The sequence below is a fragment of the Protopterus annectens genome, chromosome 10.part0 (genome assembly GCF_019279795.1).
Source record: "Protopterus annectens isolate FY-2018-M chromosome 10.part0, PAN1.0, whole genome shotgun sequence".
Classification (NCBI taxonomy): domain Eukaryota; kingdom Metazoa; phylum Chordata; order Ceratodontiformes; family Protopteridae; genus Protopterus; species Protopterus annectens.
The window spans coordinates 1,264,939,804-1,264,964,283 of record NC_056744.1 but is presented as its reverse complement, the minus strand read 5'-3'; the positions used below and the strand labels follow the sequence as shown (position 1 = coordinate 1,264,964,283).

The window sequence follows — 24,480 nt, the reverse complement described above, 5'->3', positions numbered from 1 at the left end:
AGTGCTAGGAAATAAAATGTTTGCACTGTTTCTCTTATACAATCTTTAAGGTAAAAATGAAATGCAAATGAGTATAGTTCTTGATCTCTTCAAGAACATCTTAAGAAAGAAAAGAAATGTCACTTTTATTTTTATTTTCATTCTGGGAACTGAGTAGGTCTGTCAAGTCATGCAAGGCCTCACTTGGAATGTGAAAACATGACAGACAATTAATGTGTTGATTCATATAGTATAGAGGTAGATTTGTTAAGAACAGATTCAAACATGTGTCACCAGCTCTATATCTCTTGTATTCCATCCAGAGGTCTTAAAATATAAAGCTAATACTAACTGCATGTCAGAAGATGGGACAACAGTTAGGTAAATAAGAATTTTTTATCAGTTTTTTACCAACTATTCCATGCAAAGAACTTACCACTTGAAGGGTATACTGTTGTAATCCTTTACATTAGGCTGTGCTTTGCTTCTCTTTTCTTATAGTAAACGGTGTAAAAGTAGAGTTCCTACCAATGTGGTTCTGTGATCTTTATTACATTCTTTGTATGGGGTGAAATTAATTTAGATTAAAGAAGAAATACACTGTGGTAACTGTTCATACACATATATGCACAGGTGTGTACATGATCATTTTCATATACTTACATGTGCACTGCACACACACACACACACACACACACACACACACACACACACACACACACACACACACAAATACAATTGCTGGTTTGGCCTGCTTTGCCCTTTTAGATGCAGATGTTCGTGGTAGTGGTGAAGGCTGACCTGCCTACCTACAAAAAAAAATGTTTTTTGTTAACTCAGGAGTATTGCTATTTTGACCAGGAACCTCCCAAGATATTAGATGTTTAGGGTTTGAATAGTAGTGTTTCAACTAAACAAGTAATTATTCATAGTGGATTCCAAATATTATGGATAATGTGAGAGAATACCAGAGACAGATGGATTATGTGAAAAAAGACCTGCGACAGTCAATCATGACAATAGTATGATACTTGAATCAAGAGATGTGATACCCTGAACCCCATGCAAAACACTGAAAAAAAGTATAGGGTTGATGCTGCTGATAATGCTGAAAACCGCATTCTGTATCATGAATAGTTCTATATCTGGTTTTGGGGAAGGAAACCACACAATGAAGCAAAGTTTGAAAATAATCATTTACATCAAGAATTGTGCCTCTAGAAGTAGTTCTAATGACACAAGATCAAAAAAATCAGTTCATTATTAAATCTGTTGATGACTATAGAACAGTAATGTGTAGTTACAACAAATGTTGGATCGCCCAAATTGTTTGTCAGTGCTCAGAAATTCGAACCTGCAAGATTGATGATATTCTGTCATGTTAACCAGATTCAGAGAGGAGCGAGAAGGTGAGTCTTGTATTTTATTTGTTCCTTCTTCAATGTGTTTGTTTTATCTCAGATTAGGCATAAACACACATATTTATATAGTTTAAGGTGTGGGACTTGCCACCATGTTGAAGCGTTTGTCTCATGCTAATTACTATTGTTATGTTTTGCAGTCATGGCAGAACTGCTATTTCGGCAAGCAGCCTCCCAAGATTTTTTATGTTTTACATTCAAATAGCCCCCTGTTGATAAAATGAGGTACATGATTATTCATAGTGGATCCAGACTGTTGATTCATTCATGCTTTCCGATTACCTGGAAGATGAGAAAGAGTACTGTTCCAGAAAATTACTATATTGAAGTGCAAATAAAATGTTACAAAACGCATCTCTAGGAAATTACTATTATTTCATATAAATTAATAATCAGATTTTAAAGTCAGCAAAAAAAAAAAAACAACAACAGTTTAGACTATATTTATAGAGAGAGATCTTAATTATGTTCTCACTAAGGTGATTTAATTAATTCTAATTAGGGTATTTCAGGCAGATTTTCAGTATCCACCTTTGTTGATGTTTTCAGAAGCTTGGACTGTATGCATTATTCTACACATTTAATTTATCATCTGACCTTTTTTTCAAATTCATACCTATAATAAAGAGATAATGAGGTACAAGTAAAATATGTTTTATTGTTTGTGTCTCTTGTAGATAAACTGATAACTTATGTCTTAATTTTGTGAGCCACTTTTAATGAATACTTCCCATTTAGCTTTTGTTATCTGCACTTAAAAAAAATTAATGAGAGCAACTAAAGTGATGGGTTTTGAACCATTATTTTCCAAAATATAAAATGGCTGAGAGTCATCAACAGCTATAATTATGCTTATTTCTGCTATGTTGCTAGGTGAGTTTAATAATGTTCTCAGTACATGTTAATTATAATATTTATTCTGATATACTAACGTTGCATTATTTTCTTTGTATTGTTTTTACTTGGATATTTGTTCCTCATTAAGAATAGACTGTCTTCGTGGCTCTATTACATAACACTTTGTGTTAATACACTCTGTGTGAAATTAATACAATTTTCCTTTTAGAGTAATGGTTGTAGTATTGCTCTTGCATTCTTAGGAGGATTTACAGTTTATTTGGTTCCCTTGTCATGGGTAAAAAAATGACTTGCTGATTAGACTATTCACCTATTTAGCATCCAGTTGCTAGTAATCTTTATGCGGATATGATTCTGACTAGAAAGACCACTTTTGTTTTCGTTCTACAGAACCTGCTATATAAACTTTTGAAAAAAAAATAAAACACTCACACTAGAGTTGATAAACTCAAAGGTAATATTTTAGTTGTTTAACCTACAGTCGTGGCTGGTTATTGGTATAGAAGTGTGAATAAGAATATGTTCTTCTCGAGATGTTAAATGGTTTACACAAGTAAAATTTCACATACAGCACCATCCATATTATTTTTGTTTTCTTTTAATAATAAAGCTAAGCATCTAAAATAGAAAACTATGCACAAATATCAAGCTGCAACACATGCAGGATCCTTTAGTAGTTGTAGATATGTTCTTAGAATACTGAATATTCTGTTCCAGTAAACTGTTAGCCATTGTTTTCAAAGAAGTTGTTTTGCGTATATGATCCACCAGGTTTTGTATTTCAAGGTGACCCTTAGTTTTTTTTATCCTCACTTAAAAAAATAATAATAGTTCACTGTTCATTTAAAAATATCAGATCTCCGTACCATTTCTTTCCAGTGTGATAAACTGACATTAGACATTTTTATTAATATTACAAAAAAAATGAGTTTAAATAAAGCTTTACATTAATGTTTTAAAAATGAGTATATATCTAGACCTCCTTCAGTTCTATAGAGTATCATCAAGAAAAGTATGTTCCTCATTGGAGAAAAAAGACATCTGTTTCATTTTATCTCCCTGCCATTCTCTCTGTATGTATGTATGTATCTATCTATCTAGATATCTATCTATCTATATATTTAGAGAGAGAGAGAGAGATTGATTCTCTGCTGGACCTAGGTGTTTTTCTAAGTTTGTTGTAGCTTATTGCATTAGAGCCTCTGGCAATCAGCCAAGCCACCCCTGGTGTTTTACTGGACATGAACAGTCTACTGTCTCAGAGTAATGCTGCAAGCAGATAATAAAAGCATTTGGACTACATTTTGCATTCAGAGAAGTACATTTATAATTGCTCTTATCTTACCATTTAAATCAGTTTGGCGTGTTTTTGCTCTTTATCCAAAGTTAAAGCTATTAGTTTAAGGGATTTTTATAGTTTGCATTGTTTTTTGGTTTCTCTGATGGGTCTAGGTGTTTTTCAGAGTTTGGTTGCCTCCCACTCTCCCTATTCCTGTTTGGTTTTATACTTGGAGGGTTTTGATTTGCCTTCTCCTACTGTATAGCTGTCCCTAGAAGCTCCTCCCACTCTTATCCCCTCTGCTCATCGTACTGGTTACTGACAGAAGAAACTGTTAAGGTCCTCCTCTTTCACTGCATTTTGAAAATGCCCTGAAGTGTGTGTGTTCCTCATTACTGGCTTGTCTGCCTTTGATTGCCTTGCAGTTACTTGTAGCTCGTTGTTAGACTTATTTCTGGTACTTTTTCACTTGTGGTGAACTAAAGTGTGTTTTTACTTTATATAGGCTGGGATTGCAATTCTAGTTGCAGTAAAAAGGTAGTTTGGTCTGTCCGAGCTGGGGAGCTTAAAGTGATAATTGCTTGTAGATAGTTGGTGCATTTTTACTGTTGACCAACCAGAGAGTGTTTTTACATTCGGAAGACTAGGACTGCTGTTCTAGTGGGAGTAGTAAAGTAGCCTGGTTAGTCCAAGTTGGAAAATGCACAAGGAAGGTTAAAGTGAGATTCTCTCATCAGCCAGAGCGTTTTTTAGAGACTTAGTTGGTTGTTAATCAGTACCTGAGATCTACTTTTACTATGCTTTTAAATTAAGAAGTTCCAGGATCATTCATCTTATGGCAAACAGTGTTTATCTGGTCTCTTGAGTTGAGAGGCACTCCATGAAGATTGAAGTGTGGTCATTTACTCACCAGAGGGCACAAAAGTTAATTTTCAGCTAGAAATGTCTACTATAAGTTAGGCACATTTTCACGGAGCTGTTCACCGATCATTGGTTGTTAGCAGTGCCCTGTATAGCAGCAAACTATAAAGCTAGTACTTAGAACTTTAACCCATAACACAGAAAGGCTTTATGTAGAGCTAAGCTTAGAGCAGCTAGATAATGTCATACAGCACTAAGCTTGTAGCAATATCTAAGATCTAGCATGCAGCCTAGACATCACTTAGGTGAGCCTTGTAAAACCAAGAGCCTAACCATAATAGCCAACCCAAATACAGATCCTTATAGCATGGATTTGTAATTTCCTAATGTCTCTGTGGCCACCTTGGCAGGTATTCCATCTTGAGACAATCTTGCAATTTTCTCATGTACTCGGACAACCTATTAATCCTTAATGAAGCTAACAAAGTATGTGAGAGATGTACGTACATAACTTCCTTGGAAGTGCTTAGGAACAAGGTTGTCACACACACACACACACACACACACACACACACACACACACACACACACACACACACAACACACACACCTTTGTGTACAGAGTCACTTTAAAAAACCTCAAAGAACTCCTAAGCCGTTCAAACTGCAACATCTACCCTCAGCAATCAGTAAAGCACACACCAAAGCAACATCAAATACTACACATAAGCCTACACCCAATGATCCCCAAGAACAAAGCCCATAAGGCAAGCAAACACTTTACCTAGTATTCTTATCACAAGGGATTCCTTTGTATGATAGACAGATACTCCTCTCACCAGGCTGGAAAAGGAGAAGCTAACGGTTAGTTGCTATCTAGAGCTAGGGTCGACAGTGTCATGCACAAACTCAGGTTATTGCAGCACAGGTACCAATATGATTCTGTCATAGTTCATGTGGGTGTAAATGACCTGAATTGTACCTCACCGAATTATATGAAAAGAGAAAATATGGATTTCTCTGAATAATTGTCATGGACAGGTACATGCTTTGCACTGAGCAGCCCTCTACCTTGGCCAAGTATGAACAGAAAATTACTGATTTTAATAACTGGCTTAATGTCTAGTGGTACAACAAGTGAATACAATATCTATCAGCATGGGAAGGCATGGTTAACAGGCCACATTGCTTTGCCAAGGATGGTCAACACCTGTCCCCCTTGGCTTTTAGATATTGGCTAAAACTTTATCCAGCCCCTTATAGCCGTTTTTGTTTGAAACATAAATAGAATCTGCTAAAAGGACAGGTATGTGTCTCAAAGGAGCACCACACTATGGAATAAGCTCCCCATCTTTGTAATGCAGAGTTTATCCTTGACCCTGATCAAATGTCTGTGATGGACAGAAATCAAGAGTAAGTAAATTAATCCCCAACTGACATACCCCACAACACACACACACACACACACACACACACACACACACACACACACACACACACACACACACACACACACACACAAAACCTTTAGCTACATCTTTATTAACAAACCCCACAATATAGAGGTCCAAGAAACTCTGGGACAAAACTGGGTTGGGTTGCTTCGCAAGGTTTGTAAAGACCCTGGTGGTCATTATCCTAGTATGAAGCTATGAACCAAAGCATGAGTGGGGAACAAACAGATCAATAATAACAACTTACATCACAAGTGCAAGGAAGCCTAAAAAGGAGAAATGCTAAACAAAATATTTCTAAGACCAAAAACAAATAAACTATAATAATCATTTAGGATTCTGGAAATCAACGAGCAAGTTACTTGGTAACTCTAAAACCTCAGGATTAAACCAACAGACTTCCCTACTCCAGAATATACAGGTAATTAGCATTTTTGAACTCTTACATTCTGTTATAAAAATAATAATTCAGTCTGCTTGAATTTACATCCAATTAACAGTATGCATGATACACTGGATAGAATGCCAATCAGTAAGCCAAACCTTTTTATTCAGTTTCCAGACCAACCCCTAGAATAACATTAAAAAGGGTGCTAAACAAAATCAAGAAGCATGACTCAGATTTCCTCACCTTCTCTGAACAATGTCTCACAATCTCACACATACAGAGCCATTCCACTTATGAAACTAATAATCAGAAGTCTGACAGAGGAATGTATCTAACATTCAGAAATACAAAATATTTCCATTGCACAAAGGTAAGTACTAGATCAAAAAATCCTGCAATGAATTGCTCATACTCTGCTTACAATTTACCCCTAAGCACCATTACTGCAAACAGCAAAGTAAACCTTTCAGTGACTAGCAAGCAGGTCATGCTTTTCTTTAAAAAGCAGTGCTTTTGGCTGTCATTTGTGAGATTTATAAAGTTACAATTATTGTTCATGTGTTCTGAAGTAAGATTGCAGTTTGAGGACAGCAACATGAAGCTAAAGAGAGAACAAAAGTGTTGGAATATGGCTTAGATTAGCATATGTTAGCATTCTGCTGCTTTTATTATCTTCATGCTGACTCTGCCTTACCTGCTCCTACAATATCATATCTGCAGGACATCAACTCTACCCCCAGTCAGAGCCAGATCCAGCACTAGGTGACCTAGGGCCCACTGTCTTGGTGGACTCCATTAGCTGGGGGGGGGGGTCCAATGTTGGCAAGGATTGTTAAGTTTCAGTACATTTTCAGAGAGTGTTGAGCTTCTGTTTATTTTCAAAGAGTGTTGAGCTTTTCATCGTTTTCAAAGAGTGTTGAGCTTCTCTACATTTTCAAGGAATTTTGAGCTTCTGTGCATTTTCGAGAAATTTTGAGTTTCTTTGCATTTTCAATGAATGTTGAGTTTCAAGGGAAGATAAGTTTACTGTTGATCATGCTAATGTATAACTGTTTTGTTTAGCAAATGGCTACCATCAGTGTTTGTGCTAAAAAGTTTCAATGCAGTGTTAGTAGCACAGTGGGTAGCATATTTCCCTTTGGTCCTGAAGGCTGTGGGTTCTACTCTCACACCATGTACATGTAGTGCTAATATTGCAGTGCCTCCTTTAAGGGGAGATGGGGGTGCTGTACGCCTGAGTGTGTTCTCTTTTGAATGAGGTGCCTAGTAGCTTTGAACCATTAACAGCCATTCCCTATTGCAATATTACCAGCTTACCATTGTTATAATGCAACATAGACAGTTTATTCTTCAATTACTGAATTTGTATATGAAACACTGAAATGAAAAGTTGTTTGCCAGCAGCAGACTCTTCATTAGTTATAGATCTATTTAATGTGGAATTATTCAGATGAATTTTACTTTTGCAGAGATTGTGTATATTGACCAACATTGGCGGATTGTAATAACAGAAGTTTGAGTAGCCTTTTGTGGTTAAAATATTTTAAAATAGGTAGTCTTGTCCTTATTGATTTACACATTTTGTTTAATTGATTACTGGAAAAAAGTCAAACCTACAAATGTTATGCAAGTAATATAATTTAATAGAAACAGGATCGTGCATCAATGAACACACACATGTATGCATAATCCAAGAAATGTGTGCAAGGGGCCTATGGTTTGAAAACAGCCCAGAGGTAAACTTAATCTGCCACTGGCAAGATGTATTTTCTTTGAATGTGAGTTTCAATGCCATTTCAATGAATGTAAGTTTCAAGGTCAGAGAAGCCTACTGTTCATGCCAAGTCTGTTTTCCTTGTGAGACTGTATTGTTTTGTTTAGCAAATGGCTATCAGTGTTTGTGCTATAAAATTTGAAATAAATTTTTTAAATATCTCTAATCATTGTAGAAGTAAAGAAGAAAATATTATGTACACTGACAGGCTCAAACAGTGCTCATGGTAACCAGGGAGAAATAGCCAAGCAATGGGACACTGGAATGGCTCCGGGAGAAGAGGGCCTACTGTAAGGAGGAGCCTTGATCCACTGTGCTGCCTAGGGCCCCACTTGACCATGATTTGGCTCTGTTCGTAATTCATGTTCCTCAGGCAACTGTGTACTTTTTCTTCCCAAGGAAGAAAACAAAACCCGAACTATGGAAACACCAAGCAATAGTTTAATAGAACAACAATAAAATAACAAAGCTTGATATCACACCCTTTCTCAGTGCAATTTAAAAACAGGAAATCCATTAATACTCCATTTTTAAACAAAATCTTGAAGTCATATGATATAACCCATAAAAATCACATGACATAGCCCATGAACATTCTAACCATATATTAAAAATGCATGGAAAATATATAAAAAAAATAATTAATTAGATTTCTTCATGTATAACTCTTTCAAGCAATTTTGCTTCATCTTTAAAACTGGTTTAATACTGGCCATTGCCTTAATTCCAATTTCAGTATCAGCCTGTAAGCATAAAATACAATTGTTTTCATATATTTCCAGGTTATTTTTTGCATCTCTTATACTTCTTGGTATAATTTATACAACCCTGAGTTTAAATTCATTTTCAGAACATTTATCTAAAATATGATTCCAAAGAGCATCATTATGAACATTTCTCCTTATTTCTGAACAGTGTTCAATAATTCGATCTTTAAGCTTGTGTGCACTTTTCCCTATATAAAAAGTGAAACATTTTATACATGTAGCCAGATAAACTATATTCTGTGTATTACATGTTGCATAAAAATAAAAATAGTAGGTGTTTCTTGTTAATGTATGTAAAAAAACAAATCATCAGTTAAAATATATTTACAACTTACACAGTTAAAACAGCAATATGCCCCGAATCTGGATGGTTTTAACCACAGACTTCCTTTGGATACGTTTTTACCAGTGACTTGGTTAACCTTAGCATCTGTCAGTTGTTACTTTACCTTTTCTTCCCACTATCCATCTTAAAGGAAATGAGAAGAACAGTGGTGCTGGGTCTGGAAGATGAGTAACAACACTACTGTGTTGTCTGTACTTACTTTTCTGATTCATTGCATGAATGCGTTAAGAAAGGAATGAAAATGGCCAATTAGGGCATATATGGAAGGCATGTCTGTCTCTACAGCTCTTAGAAGTTAAAGGTTTGTAGCACATTCATCTACACATTGTATTTTATTTTTATTTTCAAATTATATTAACGTCAAAATAAAAATAAAAAATACAATGCAAGGCATGTATAGAAGGCATGTCTGTGTCTTAAAGTTAGAACCATATAAGAATATATTTCTCTTAAAGTAAGAGCCATATAAGAATATATTTCTCTTAAAGTAAGAGCCATATAAGAATATATTTCTCTTAAAGTAAGAGCCATATAAGAATATATTTCATATTATGGAAACAGTAGTCTTTCTTTTCATTCTTTCTCATTGCAGGTTTTTATTCCAGGATAACTGTGCATGTGAATGTAAAAGGCATTTTAAGCTGAAATCCAGTCCGACAAAGGCTTTACCAACAGTGTGAGAGTTTTCTGTCACTTGCATAACAGTTTCTATATCACAAGTACATTAATGTTGTAAAATTGCTACTGTAAGCAAATTCTTTGAGAAGTAATATGAAATGATTAAAATCTGTGTGATTATCCCTCAGTGTTCTTACCTGATTGCTTTACAGCTGCATTTGTTTCCAGAAAGAATGAGAGATGTCTACTCTATATAAGAAAAGTTAACTAAGTGCATCTATTTTCTTTAATAATTATTGAGTAATTTGGTAACTGGAATTTTAGTTACAGCAGAAATGCCAGATGATGATATTGTGCTATGTAGCAGAAAAACAGATGATAGCCGGAATGCAGACCAGACTATAAAATTGTCTCTAGCAACACTCTTATCATTTACACTTGCACTTCATACATGATGATGGTAGGCTCCGTAATCAGGGACACAAAAGCTTACTTAGGTAATTGGCTGATATTGAGACCACCTAGAATATTCTAATATCATATCCACATATACATATAAAGATGAAACACATCCATGTCATTTGTTTCAGGATATAGCTAATTTTACATATAGTGTAAACACTGGTTTTAGGTGATGGCCACTGTTGATGACACAGCCTAACCAATGTACAAAATGAGAAAAATGGAGTTGATACAAATGCCAATGTCATCAGCACATTTGTCCACATCCTGTACATTATCAGCTCCAAGAGCCATAAAACCCCCTATCCCAAAATATTATAGGTTTATAGTTTCATAGGTACATACTAGGCCACCAGGGCCTTTTTAAAGCCTAGCCAAGCAACCCAAACCAGCTGTGTCCTTATGAATCATGGGTGTTTATTTGGAGGGGGTATGTTAGGAAGTATGTAGAGGTTATGTTGGGGGAAGGGGTTATGTCAGTTTGGGCATTACTTCTTGCTTCTATCAGAGACATGGGGTCTAGACCTCAGGTGAATTTCCTGTTTCCCATATATTACTTAAATAGAGTTAGGAATGGGCTCTGCTCCACATGGATGGGAAGCCTATTCTAGTGCATGGGGATCCATTGAGACACATATCTGCCTCACCAACATAGATTATTTATGTCACAAGCAAAATTTTAATTTTTGGATTTAGTGGTTCTTATGCTGTTCATTTTGCAGAGGTGCAGCAGGTCCATCAGAACTGGATCCAAGGATGTCTTGTATGTCAGGCATAGACTGCCTCTCAGTAATCTGTAGGAGACTGAATATAGAGGTAGGGCTTTAAGGCAATCCATACAGGACAATGTGTTTATACAGTTAATTCTCCTGTTAAGGAACCTTTGTGGGAGTTCCAAATATTGTATATATCTGGGTAGGTACATGTCAAAGGGGGCATTATCCACAAAGATGAGTCTGATAATGGCCAAAGAAAGTGGCATTATGACTTTCTTGGACCTGGATACCATGCCCTTACTTATAAATTGGGTGACAGAATAATTTTATTACCTTGGGCACATGTCAGTCATGTGCCAGATAACTGTCTACATATATTCCCAGATCCCTGACTAGCTCTTAGGGGTATCTTATTGATGGAGAAAATAGATTGGGTGGCAGTTTTCACAAAATACAGTATAATGCATTTCTTGTCATTAACTTTTAATCTGGGAGTTTGGCACCAGTCATTTGTCTGTATTAGATACTCTTGTAAGATGTTTGTGTCATGGGTAGAATCTATGAAAGCTCCCAATTTGCAGTAATCTGCAAATGTGGTCAACCTAAAGCCCTTGACATTAGCCTTTACCTCTGAGAAGTAAATGCCGATTAGGAGTGGACCCAGAATGAAGCCCTGAGGTACCCCATGGATGACAGGTCTCTTAGTGGAAGTTGTTTTACTAATCCTAATTTCCTTGGTCCTGTCTGTGAGCCAGCTGGCAATGCAGCAAGTTATGTAGTGGTTTATGCCCAGTTTGTTAACTGTAGCAGAGTTGTATACCATATGAAATGCCTTAGCCAGGTCCAGGTAGGTGACATGCACAGTTTTCCCTTCATATATTGCCCTTGTGATCTTCTCAAAGAAGTTCACCAAATTTAGTAGGTTTAACTTTCCTTGACAAAGCCAGACTGGGTTGGGTGCAGTGTTGAATATTGCCTCTGTCTTTGTCGATCATTTCCATGATGAGTCATTACATGACTTTGCATATTAGGCTAGTCAGACTCATACATCTGTAGTTTCTGGGATCTGTGGATTGCCCACCCTTGTGAAGTGGGATAACTGTTGCAGTCCTCCATTCTCATAGTACAAAGTCTGTTTTGAGGCTATAGTTGAAAAGTGACTCAAGTGGTCTTGATAAATCATGTTTCAGGCTGTTTAGGAGGCAGTCTGGGATATTGTCAGGGCCCATTGAGGGTGTGTTTTAGGCTTTAGTGAGCACCACCAAGACCTGTTTCAAGTTAATAGTTTGGGTGGGTTATGTAGTAATATCATGGTGAGAGACAGGGGTGGGGGGGTAGAGGAGGGTTGAGCTGAATTCGGCAGCCAGCAAATTTGCTGTGACAATCTGCTCACTGAAGGTGGCACCATTGACCACCAATTCAGCACAATGATGTGTGCTGCCTCTGAGGTGTGAGGCTATTTTGACCTTGCAGTTGGCTTTGTTGGACTTTAGTCTTCTTAATTTCCTGTTTAGTTTAATTACAGAGCTCCTATCATTACAGGAGTTGCTATTCCTGATTTTAGCCCATACTTTTTCCTGTCATTATATACTTTATTAAGGTTCAGATTTCACCAATGTGGTTCAGTTTTATAGTTTTTTTTTTGGTCTTACTTTTAACAGGCACAGCATCCTCTATGTAGCCATTTATGTGGTGGTCCAGAGTCTCTCTGAATAATTTTGCATAGGTTGCTGTGAATTTGGGGTTGCGAGGGGGCTTTGAATTTTGACAGACTATCACATAATAGGATGTAGTTTGCTTTGAAATAGTTAACTGTTGGAGCATTTGCTGGAGTTAGCAAGTTGATTTTTATTTTGAAGGAGACAGTTTTGTTTATCAGGGGTGAGTATCAGGTGCAGTATGTTTCAACCTCTGGTGGGTGTGTGGGCACTAACTGGTCAAAGGTACTTGTGTTAATAAAGTGCAGGAATAATCATTCCTGTGAGTATGAGATAGTGTGTGTTTCCCAGGGATAATTAAAACCTTCCTTGACTAGCATATTTGGTTTAATTGTGAATGTTTTCAGCAGGCCTAAGTATGAGTTATGGGACTCTAGGGACATATACGGTGACCTATAGCTTTCTAGGATGTGGTATGCGACTTTGTGTAAGGTGATTTTCATGTGGATAAATTCCAGGACATCATCCTGTTTAACCAACCTAGAGTTATGCATTGAGACTCCTCCACCTTTTGTCGCTGAATGTATAGTTGACAGTCTAAATGTGTAGTCAGCACTGAAGCCTTGCAGTGTCAGAGTACTTAGTGCAGATTTAAACCATGTCTCACTAACAGCACTGATGTCTGTATTCTCCAGAGTGGGGAGTTTCTTGTTTAGGCCCCTAACATTGAGTAGTAAGACCTTTAGGATTCTTTGGACTTGATTTTCTATGTTGGCAGGTTTGTTAACTTGGCATTGCCAAAAAAAAAAAAGGCTCCAAGGGATGGATAAAGTTTTAGCCTATGGAAGACAGGTGCAGACCATCCTTTGCAAAGGATCATAGTTTTATAAACATGTCTTCCCATGCTGACAAATATTGAATCCCACAGGAAAGACACCAGAAACTAAGCCAATTATTAAAGCCAATCATCTTTTGTTTGTACTGTGGTATCATCCTTGATGAAAGTAGAATGCTACTCTATGCAAGGCAAATATGTGCCTGAGACACACATTCAGAGAGATCAACAATTTCTTTCTTCATATTGTCCAGAGATGTAAGTCTAAGATAATTGATACCCACATGGAGTATGATAGAATCATACTGGTGCCTGTGGTATATTGACTTGAGTGCATGCTTAACTTGATGGATCCTGTCTCCAGATAAGCAACTAACCATTCAATTCTCCTTATTCAGCTTGGTAAGAGGAGCACCAGTGTATCGTGCAATGGAGTCCCCTATAGCAAGAGTCCTGGGTAATGTGTTTGCTTGTCAGATAGGCTTTGTTGTTGGGGCTCCATTTGGTGGAGGCATATGTGTGGTGTTTGACATTGCTTTTGGTGCTTATAGCTTTAAAAAGAACTGAAGCACAGATCATGGAGCAGAGTTCACAATACTGCCACTACTACATTCCCACCACACAGCAAGGCACCAAAAGATTTATCAGTAACACTATAATAAATGACTAAATGAGGATCAAGCCTGGCAGTATATCACAGTCCTACGACAAGAGTGTAGCCAGAACAAACTAAAATGCAAACAGATTACTTTTTTGGCTAAAACACAGAAAAACAGCAGAAAAATACAAAAAAGTATCACCACAGAGGTCACTATAAGTGCAGCTTAAAATATATAAGCAGAATGTAAATATTTTTGTCTTTCCTTTTGATGAAAAGCTTGTATCTCACACGTAGAGGCTTTGAACACCTATCAGAGTCTTGAACAAAAAGCAGAAAATACTAGGCTATCCATCTGCAGATTATTACAGACCTAGCAAACAACCACAGGCAAGAATCAAACCCTGTATATTGCATATGCAAGTTTAAACCTTAACCATTATGCCAACCCTCCCATATTCTGTATCGAGTGTCTATGAAGTAAACACATTAACCATTATGCCAACCCCTCAACCAAATAATAGGCAGCCAGTTGTCAGACTGTTAAATAGTTAGCCAATACCCAGACAATGACCAAAAAGTTTTAATTAAAGACTATATCTTGTGTCTGTAAGGTAAACACCTAAACCATGCCAACCACCATCTGCCCTGTTAATTAAAAATATATATATCCCAGAAAACAGCCACTAAAACCCAAATGAAACCTCTGGATGACACATTTAGCATTATTTTTAATTGTATACAGTAAGGAAAAAAATAATAAACAAAAAAAAAAAAAAGAAACACAAACATCCAAATGGTAAATTTTACAATGAAGCTAAGTTGAACTGCCAGACCACAAAGCTAAAGTATAAGGCAAACACATCCTTATCTCTCTCTACATTGCTAAAATAATACCAAATAATTAACTGATGCTGAAAATACATTAATATCACAGTTTTTTTTAAAACAGAAAGAGACACCTTTAGAGAGTTCACATGTAAAAAACAGTAGATACTGCATAAAGTCCTCACACAAAACATAAGCAATAAATGATTAAAGTAACCCACGGTGGTGGTGCTGCGGTAGCGTTGTCGCCTCACAGTAAGACGCTGTCCAGTTCGATTCTCAGATAGAGCGTCTTCTGCATGGAGACATGCGTGAATAGGCGTACCTTCTTGAAGGTTGTGCATCAGGGCTGGTATCTCGGCATGTAAAACTCAACTACCAATCATTAGCGGACCGGAGTTTTGCTGTGGCGACCCCTAACCGGGAAAAGCCGAAAGACGCAAACTATATCATATTAAACTGAATTGGAAACAGTAATTCCAACTTAAGAAAAAACTAAAAATATACAAATGAGAAAATGGGATAGTGGAGGGTCTACTGTGTTTAAAACATGAAATATTTCAAGATTATGGAACTCCAATCTATAAAACAGCATAGAGTTGGTATATGTAAGTTGCACGGTGTATGGGTGATAGAGGAGGGCTTGCACCCCTGCAAAAACTTAAAAAAAAATTTGTACTGTAGATTCACAGACCAGTACCTTTAATATTTTGTTTGAGCAATTCCAAGGTGTTAACATGTTTTGTCTCTGCCATAGTATTTTTTGTAAATCAGAGGTTATTTTAAAGGGACATGCATGCATTTCTATTGACGGGTTTTACATGTAGAGCAGTATTGGATTGAACGTGCTATTTTCAAAATTCTGCATTTCGGTTTTGTTAATATTCGTCCTTTTTTGTATACACACACACACACACACACACACACACACACACACACACGTGTATGTGTGTCTCTCATTAAAATGTTTTTGTAAAGATTAATTACATCACAAGACAAAGGTGCTGTGTCAGTATTAGGAATACAGGAATACAGGGCCGTTAAGCATAGACAGCTTCTGTAAAGCCTGCCTTCCTGTCTTTTGCACACACACACACACACCGACACACACACACACACACACACACACACACACATACACATACACACGTGCGCACAATCTTATACTTGAAATAGATTCAGAGAACCACTGTAACTGAGTAACCCGTCATGTGAAATATGCTCATAAGAGTCCTAGAATAAGTTCTCTCTAAAAAATGCTAACATAATGAAGTAACAAAATATTGCCATAACACATGCTATGTTATATTACGTGCTGAAGAACTGTTACCACACATGTTCCCTTTAGGTACTCACCCTTTGTGCTTCTGCATTATAATATCCCCATTCTGGAGTAATGTCTGTTCAGTGCATGTTTGAGCATTCACATTTGCTGAAATATGTGTATCTGTATGAGTGTGTTTGTTTATGGGAGCATATGTGTGTGCATGTGTCTGTATATGTGTGTACTTGTGTGTAATTTTCATAATGTTTTCAGACTCGCAGCAAAAAGGCTTTAAGGGGAAGAAATATTTCTCAAAAGTCAAAGGTAATTTTTGTTGTGAATTAAAAAGAAAGCAGGGACTTATAAAGCAAACTTTGGATTTATGTTTGGTTTCCATGCATATTTATTACAAAAGTGTTACAGACTAACTCTATACAGTTGGTGAATTAAATTTTAATTTCTCTCTCTGTCTCTCTTTGTCTCCTTCAGGCATGGTCAACTTTAGTGAAGTGTCTGGTTATCCTATGATTCAAAGATGGAAGCTTACAGCAATCCTGTATCATGTCAGACTTAGCCAGACAGTTCTCTCTCAGTGTAAGTACTACCTAACTAAAATTGTTAGAGGATATGGTACAAAATACATTTGCTACTTTTGCATTTCCATAGACAGTTACGTTTAATGTGATTTAGTTTTTGTTAAGATATAGTGCTGGAGAACAGGACAGTGATACCAGCAACACAATTATGTGCCAGGGTTATATACCTTTCTCATTGGTAGCACAGTGATACCTGCAACACAATTATGTGCCAGGGTTATATACCTTTCTCATTGGTAGCACAGTGATACCTGCAACACAGTTATGTGCCAGGGTTATATACCTTTCTCATTGGTAGCACAGTGATACCTGCAACACAGTTATGTGCCAGGGTTATATACCTTTCTCATTGGTAGCACAGTGATACCTGCAACACAGTTATGTGCCAGGGTTATATACCTTTCTCATTGGTAGCACAGTGATACCTGCAACACAATTATGTGCTAGGGTTATATACCTTTCTCATTGGTAGCACAGTGATACCTGAAACACAGTTATGTGCCAGGGTTATATACCTTTCTCATTGGTAGCACAGTGATACCTGCAACACAGTTATGTGCCAGGGTTATATACCTTTCTCATTGGTAGCACAGTGATGCCTGCAACACAGTTATGTGCCAGGGTTATATACCTTTCTCATTGGTAGCACAGTGATACCTGCAACACAGTTATGTGCCAGGGTTATATACATTTCTCATTGGTAGCACAGTGATGCCTGCAACACAGTTATGTGCCAGGGTTATATACCTTTCTCATTGGTAGCACAGTGATACCTGCAACACAATTATGTGCCAGGGTTATATACCTTTCTCATTGGTAGCACAGTGATACTTGCAACACAGTTATGTGCCAGGGTTATATACCTTTCTCATTGGTAGCAGAGTGATACCAGTAACACAGTTATGTGCCAGGGTAATATACCTTTCTCATTGGTAGCACAGTGATGCCTGCAACACAATTATGTGCCAGGGTTATATACCTTTCTCATTGGTAGCACAGTGATGCCTGCAACACAGTTATGTGCCAGGGTTATATACCTTTCTCATTGGTAGCACAGTGATGCCTGCAACACAGTTATATGCCAGGGTTATATACCTTTCTCATTGGTAGCACAGTGATGCCTGCAACACAGTTATGTGCCAGGGTTATATACCTTTCTCATTGGTAGCACAGTGATGCCTGCAACACAGTTATGTGCCAGGGTTATATACCTTTCTCATTGGTAGCACAGTGATGCCTGCAACACAATTATGTGCCAGGGTTATATACCTTTCTCATTGGTAGCACAGTGATACCTGCAACACAGTTATGTGCCAGGGTTATATACCTTTCTCATTGGTAGCACAGTGATGCCTGCAACACAGATATGTGCCAGGGTTATATACCTTTCTCATTGGTAGCACAGTGATACCTGCAACACAATTATGTGCCAGGGTTATATACCTTTCTCATTGGTAGCACAGTGATACCTGCAACACAGTTATGTGCCAGGGTTATATACATTTCTCATTGGTAGCACAGTGATGCCTGCAACACAGTTATGTGCCAGGGTTATATACCTTTCTCATTGGTAGCACAGTGATACCTGCAACACAGTTATGTGCCAGGGTTATATACCTTTCTCATTGGTAGCACAGTGATGCCTGCAACACAGTTATGTGCCAGGGTTATATACCTTTCTCATTGGTAGCACAGTGATGCCTGCAACACAGTTATGTGCCAGGGTTATATACCTTTCTCATTGGTAGCACAGTGATACCTGCAACACAGTTATGTGCCAGGGTTATATACCTTTCTCATTGGTAGCACAGTGATACCTGCAACACAGTTATGTGCCAGGGTTATATACCTTTCTCATTGGTAGCACAGTGATACCTGCAACACAGTTATGTGCCAGGGTTATATACCTTTCTCATTGGTAGCACAGTGATACCTGCAACACAGTTATGTGCCAGGGTTATATACCTTTCTCATTGGTAGCACAGTGATACCTGCAACACAGTTATGTGCCAGGGTTATATACCTTTCTCATTGGTAGCAGAGTGATACCAGTAACACAGTTATGTGCCAGGGTTATATACCTTTCTCATTGGTAGCACAGTGATACCAGCAACACAATTATGCGCCAGGGTTATATACCTTTCTCATTGGTAGCACAGTGATACCTGCAACACAGTTATGTGCCAGGGTTATATACCTTTCTCATTGGTAGCACAGTGATGCCTGCAACACAATTATGTGCCAAGGTTATATACCTTTCTCATTGGTAGCACAGTGATACCTGCAACACAGTTATGTGCCAGGTTTATATACCTTTCTCATTGGTAGCACAGTGATGCCTGCAACACAATTATGTGCCAGGGTTATATACCTTTCTTGTTGGTAGCACAGTGATACCTGCAACACAGTTATGTGCCAGGGTTATATAACTTTCTCATTGGTTATACTATGGAGACATGGGAAATGCCATTCTTATATACAAACATGTGTTTGTTTTCAAACCAGCCATAGAATTTCCAGGAAAGTACTTTTTGGAATCTTTTTAAAATTAAAGTTTCATGACATCACCCCTATTAGATTGATGTCAATGACTTGATATATGAAATCTCCTTCTGAAAAGTATGTAATAGTATGCATTATCTTATATTTTCATTAACATATTATAATAGATTACCATTTAATAGTGATTTGCTTTACTAACCTTTAAATGTGTACTAGAGGACTGTGGTAATTGAGGTTTGTTCTTCAAAGTGAACATGCCATGCTTGTTCAGAAATTATCTTTTATCAGGCACAACAGAGAATGTACACTTCTCTAGCTGAAATGGAGTTTTAAAAATTCATAATTACCAAGTGTGCAGTCATATCCAGTTGACTGAAATATATATTCATGAAAGGAGGTTGCAGCAGTATATTTGTCCTTATTCTGAGGTGCAGTAACTATGGAGTTTAAGGTGTTAAGTTCTCAGGTATATGGGACATACCCATCGCATTGAGTAGTAAGGAAGTTTTGATCCTGCAAGAAAAGATGCAGTTATGGAAAACAACTCTCCTGTTTTTCCTGACATAACTTACAATATCTGGAACTATATTTTTGGTAAACTGTCATGGAGTGAAGTCATAAGATTTGATGTGATAGTGTTCAATCTCGCCGTTTGTTCTTACACATGGGTTCGGAGCCGATCCTCGGCTCCGTGCCGGCCTCTTGCAAGCTCTGCATCGAGAAGAAGCTCGAGACAATCTAATACCCACAATCCCCCTCTGCCTTTACCTCAGATCTAGTTTGCCGCTGCTGCATTCGCATCGTTGGGAGCTAGCTCGAGGGTTTTCTAAGCTAAGATATAACTTTTTGTTGTATTTTATTGAGAATTCTATTTAACTTGATATTGTCAGTATTACCTAGTGTGATTGTGTTGTGGTTCCGTAATTCTTTGGTACCGTTAACCTTTTTATCGGTATTTTTGTATCGGGGCCTACACCCTTCCCATATACTACTATATTGAGACTAATTTATACCGGATTTGACATTTACCTGATTGTGACTATTTTTCCCGGATTTGACTGTGTATTTGTTTCTGGAATTGTTTATTACCTACAATGTCTGAGAAGGCAAAGTCTGGTTTCAAGCGTTATCAGTGTGGCCAAAAAATGTCGGTCACTGACAACCATAGTTCCTGTGTCTACTGCCTTGGCCCTCTCCACTTACAAGAGGATTGCTCCATCTGTCACTCTTTCAGTGGGAGGGTCATGACAGATAGGCGCAGGAAACTAATGGACGGGTCTTTGAAACCAGCTTTCCAAGAGGCTTTGGATGCTTCTGACCAGGCATCGAAGTCCTCTAAGGAATCGAAGACATCGGAGCCCAAGTCATCGGCTCCGAGCTCTTCTTCAAAGGTTAGATCACCGGTTCCACAGACTTCGGGCCGAGTGTTCAACTGATGTCGGTTCCTGAGCCTCGAGTCTTGGAACCGGTGATGGAGCTCCCTCCTTCAGCCATATTGAGGTCGGCTCCGTCTTCGGTTCCTTCGACCCGTTCTTCCTCCAAACTTTCGGATGTCGATGTGGATCGTGTGGTGCAGAAGCTGCTGGAGCATTCGGCCCTCTCTAAACTTATTTCAGTTTCCACACAGCTGGTGTCGAAACTTGAAGGCCTTCCTGTATCTCCATCCATTCCTCCTCCGAGACCGATTCAGTCTTTGGAGCCGGAAGAGGCTGATCTGCTGATTGTGGAGCCCTCGGGTCCAGAGCCGTCCTTTTCTCGGTCTGTTCCCCTCACCTCGACTCCGTCGGACCCGGTACCGGAGTCTCGGAGCCGACGGACTGTTCTTGGTTCCGGGGCCGAGAGTCGAACCGACGTGTCGGTTCCGACTCTCCCTCTCGGGGCCTCGGCACGGATCGATTCGGCTCCGTCCTCGGGGTCGATGCCTTCGGTGCCCGTGTCGGGATTCTTCCCATTTCTTCGAACCGGAGACTCTTCGATGCGGGACCCGGGAGCGTTCGACCTGATGAGGAAGGTGTTGTCTACCCAGACAACCACATCAGTGGAAGCAGTTTCTCCTCCCCATAAAGGGCCTTTGTCTTCATCTGCACCCACGGCCACATCCAAGCGTCGGGCACCAGTGTCTCAGCCACCCCTGGAGGGTGCCCCCTCTTCCTCCGAGGCTTCTTCGGATGCTCCCCACGAGGAAGTCCCTAGGAAGAGACTGTGTAAGAGGAGACACTTGGATTCTCCACAGGAATCCATAACATCTGATACTGACTTAGATGAGTCAGAGGGGTCCCCTAAGTCACCTTCAGAAGATGTCTCTTTTTCAGACATTTTGGAGATCCTGAAACAGAGAGGTGACTGGCAGTCCCTTCCCCCTTCTGAGGATGAGTCAGTTCTGCTGAAGGCATTTGGTGCTCGCCCTTCCTCCTCCTGGGTCACTCCGCCCTTCGACGAACTAATGGAACTTATTGCTCGAAGGGCGTGGGAGGCTCCTGACACAGTGGAACCTGTTCCTAGGAAACCGAACAAGTACATCACAGCACCTCAGGATAAGTCCTACCTTACTAAAGGAGTTCCAGTAGACGCTATGGTGGTGGCTGCAGCCACGAAAAAGGAGATGTCGGAGTCTTCTTCGTCTGTCCATCCGCCTAATAAAGATTCTAGGACGATGGATAGATATGGGAAGCGCATTTTTAGTTCAGCGGCTTTTTCCATGCGGTCCCTGAACTATTTGACCCATTTTACACGTCTGCAGAGGGATCTAGTCAAAGAGTTGGGAGATACCCTCCAGGGTGCTACAGATGCAGCTGTCTCAGAGAAAGTGACAGCGCAACTTAATACCCTAACATCGATTGTTAACTCGTCCATGAGGCTGATTTCCTCATGGCCGAAGGTTCGAGTAGGGCAGCAGCTTCAGCGATTGCTCTTCGTAGACAATCCTGGATGCGCCTATGCTCCTTTGCGGAAGCCTTCAAGTCTTCCTTTACAAACGCCCCATTTGACGGTGCCACTCTTTTTGGCCCCAAGGTAAAGGAGACCCTTACCCAGTGTGAACAAGAGGGAAAGACTCTGTCTGCTGTCGGAGTCCGTTTTCCACCCCAACCAGACCGTACCCCAAAGGGCAACGCGGTGGGAAAATGTGGTTTCGAAACAAAACCAAGGGTCTTTCCGGGCACACAGGGTGATGCCCCTCTAGAGGCAGAGGAGGGGCAGAGGTGGAAGACGCCGCCCTGGCGGCAGAGGGGTCCGCAACATCAAGGTGACAGGGAAACACTCCTGGTAAACCTTTCCAGCACTCCTGAGAGGAGGCCCGACTGTCCTGCTCTGGAGGCAGTCGGGGTCGCTAGCTTTATACCCTCAGGCCTGGCAAGATATAACTACAGACAATTGGGTAAAAAGCGTAGTTACCAGAGGTTACACCATACCCTTCCTATCCTATCCCATTCCAAAGAAAAGACTCCCAGATGTACCGCCCCATCTGCGAGAGCCAGCAGCTTTAGAAATTTCAAAGTTGTTAGAAAAAAGAATCATCCAGCCAGTCCCAGCGGACCAGCAAGGATTCGGGACTTACTCAAGGTTCTTTTTAGTTCCAAAGAAAACAGGGGACTGGAGGCCCATTCTAGACCTGAGTTACCTCAATACTTTCGTCAAGAAAGAAAAGTTCCGAATGGTCACGCTTCAATCGATCCTTCCATTTCTACAGAAGGACGAGTGGATGTGCTCAATAGATCTAGAGGATGCATACTACCACATCAAAATGGCCAGGGCATCCAGAGATCATTTGCGCTTCGGCTGGGAGCCAGTCACTTTCAATTTCGAGCCCTGCCCTTTGGTCTGACCTCAGCCCCCAGGGTCTTCACCAAATGCATGGCAGTGGTAGCGTCTCACTTGAGACGTCAGGGATTCCAGGTGTTTCCGTATCTGGACGACTGGCTCCTTTCAGCCACCACCCGGCGTCAACTACTGCAGGCCAGAGACTATGTTCTTCAACTGTGTGTTCACCTAGGGATTTCCGTAAATTTCGGAAATCCTTACTTCAGCCATCACAAAATATCTTGTTCATAGGAGCAGAGTTAAACACACGCCAATTGATTCTGAGGCTTCCCCCAGAAAGGATATCATCACTGCAGACTCACATTCGTCTTCTACTCTTGTCAAGGAAATCTCCTGCACACCTAGTACTGAAGGTGTTGGGCCTCATGTCAGCCTCCCTTATTGCAATTCCCTGGGAAGGTTGCACATGAGAGTCCTACAATGGCTGCTATTTGCTCAATGGTCATTCCAGCAACTACCTCTAACACACGAGATTCTCATAACAAAGACTTGCAAAACAGATCTAAACTGGTGGCTCCAAAGCGTGCAACCTTTCCCAGGGAGGCCGTTTGTATTACCACCCCCACAGTTACGGTGACCACGGACGCTTCCCTGATAGGGTGGGGGGGCATCTTTCAGGGACAGACAGTCCAAGGCGAATGGACCAATTTGGAATACAATCTGCACATCAATGTTCTAGAGTTGAGGGCAGTGTTTCTAGCGTTGCAACACTTTGCTCTCCTTCTTCCTCTAGGGACTATTGCAGTTCAGACGGACAATATGTCGGTAGTCTGGTATATAAACAAACAAGGGGGAACCAAGTCCTATCAACTATGCAGAGAGGCCATGAGAATTTGGCAGTGGGCAGAGTCCACGGGTCGCTTTCTAATAGCAACGCACATCCCGGAGTCATCCAACGTCATAGCCGACAGGCTGAGCAGAGCAATTCTGCTACCGCACGAGTGGTCTCTGAAACAGTCAGTGGCGAAAAGGATTTTTCGCACATGGGGCCAGCCTTCCTGCGACCTGTTTGCGTCTCCAATGAACGCCAAATGCAGGAGCTACTTTGCCCTATTACCCCCTCCAGGGGAAGTCCCCAGGGACGCACTGGTTTATGATTGGCCCCCGGGACTCCTGTACGCATTTCCTCCATTTCCTCTGATACCGAAATTTCTCCAGAAAGCCAGGAACCTTCACAGGACGATAATTCTCATTGCTCCATTCTGGCCTCATCAAATTTGGTTTCCCTCCCTGAAAATTCACTGCATTCGGGGACCCTGGATTCTGGACCCAGAGCCGGATCTGTTGACTCACTCGTCAGGGGTTCCCCATCCCGCGCTTCTGTCACTCCATCTAGCAGCTTGGCTGCTCCAATTCCCAACTTAGCCAGGTCTGATCTCTTGTCACCAGCAGTCCAGAATATATTAGTGGCTTCGCATAAGGCTTCCACTACTAAAACATATACTAGCAAATGGAAA

At 39.8% G+C, this 24,480-nt stretch overlaps 1 protein-coding gene across 1 annotated transcript in view; it reads left to right on the top strand.

Moving 5' to 3' along the window:
* Nucleotides 1–24,480, top strand: part of ASTN1 (astrotactin 1) — a 5,143,480-nt gene that overhangs the window by 3,841,310 nt on the left and 1,277,690 nt on the right. Inside the window, exon 16 of the mRNA XM_044086860.1 lies at nt 16,596–16,700. Within this exon, the coding sequence (XP_043942795.1) occupies nt 16,596–16,700 (105 nt within the window). The remainder of the gene's footprint in view (nt 1–16,595; nt 16,701–24,480) is intronic.